Source organism: Equus asinus, unplaced genomic scaffold (genome assembly GCF_041296235.1).
Source record: "Equus asinus isolate D_3611 breed Donkey unplaced genomic scaffold, EquAss-T2T_v2 contig_585, whole genome shotgun sequence".
Taxonomy (NCBI): domain Eukaryota; kingdom Metazoa; phylum Chordata; class Mammalia; order Perissodactyla; family Equidae; genus Equus; species Equus asinus.
The window spans coordinates 19,392-20,738 of NW_027225277.1; the positions used below are offsets into that span (position 1 = coordinate 19,392).

Consider the following 1,347-nt stretch of genomic DNA (forward strand, 5'->3'; position numbering starts at 1 on the left):
ACACTTCCCATTCCTTTGGATTTTGCATATGATGGGTTTGCATCAGTCACTGCAGGTAGATTGAGCAAGCTTTGTTTTTGTGTTTGTTTTTTAAACATGCATTCAACTAGATGTGATTCTGAATAGATTAATACTCCGTTTTTATCATTATAGTTAGCTAAAAAATTGCCAGGCAGCCCACAAAACAGGATTTGCTGTAAGAACAACCCAGAGTCAGCTGGAGACTCATGGCGCTGGGACCTGCCGGGCGGGCCGCAGGAGTGCTAGCTAAGTGTCAGAGCATTAGGAAGAAAGTCCGGGCTGGAGGCGCCAGGCCTGCAGCACCAGCTGTGGAACCTCCATTATGTGACCGCACAGCTCCATCCTCAAACATCGCAGGGTGATCACCACTGAGGGGGCACGTAGCTGTAGGTGGGTGTTCCGGGGGCCTGATATGTGGGCACCGTGACTGGGTGAGGGGCGACAGGAGTTGGGGAGTGGGCAGTCAGCAGGGTACCTGCTGACATCGCCATAGTGGTCCCAGCCACCATGCCCATGGTGACCCCGTTGCCTGTAGGTGGAGGGATAGGTGCAGGGTACACCGTCGCCGGCATGCCATTGGGCTGCACCACCGTGGTGTGGTGGATGACGTGAGGAGGTGCTGCGTACAGGGGTTGTGTGCAGTATGTGCCTTGCTGTGCGTATGGGCTCTGCTGGGGGTAGGCACTTCGCACGGGGTACACGGCGGTCTGGTAGGGGTTGGGGGAGGAGGAGTATGGTGGCACTGCCCCACTGGTGGGGGAACAGGACACTTTGTAAGGTGTGCCAGGAGTGTAACCTGTTTGGAAGGTGGGGTTCGTTCCAGTGTACATGTTGGGGGAGTAGGCGGGAGCCGCTGCTGTGTAGCCCGTGGGGAAACCAGCTGGATAACCAATTCCTTTGGCATTTGCATAGGGAACCCCAGAGGAACCAGGGCTATAAATAGGATTCATGATTTCAAGAACATGACATCCACAACCAAGGCTAAGACAGGAGTCCAGATCAGCGCTGTCCAACAGCACTTTCTGCAGCGATGAAGCTCTTCTCCATGTGGGCCGTCCGATAAGCACCCATCAGCTAAAGTAACAATCGCTCCCCGCGCCGCGCGGGCGGCCTGGGCCTCGCTGACCAGCTCGCCGGCCGGGGGAGCGCCGCGAGGCCTGCTCCGATGCGGGGCCCGAGCCGCCAGGGCCAGTCTCCACCGCCGCCGCCGCCGCCGCCGCCGCGGGCCTCTCCCCTGCTCCGCGCCCGGCCCGCCTCTCCGCAGCCCGCGCGACCCGCCCACGCTGCTACATCTTTTGTTTTTATATATTCTTTGATATTTTTGTT

The 1,347-nt window shown here is 57.9% G+C and overlaps 1 protein-coding gene across 1 annotated transcript; it reads right to left on the minus strand.

Moving 5' to 3' along the window:
• Nucleotides 1-353: 353 nt before the first annotated feature.
• Nucleotides 354-971, minus strand: LOC139044084 (myelin-associated neurite-outgrowth inhibitor-like). Its single transcript, XM_070503656.1, has one exon. The coding sequence runs from the start codon at nt 969-971 to the stop codon at nt 384-386; it is 588 nt and encodes a 195-aa protein (XP_070359757.1). The 3' UTR covers nt 354-383.
• Between the last annotated feature and the right edge of the window lie 376 nt (nt 972-1,347).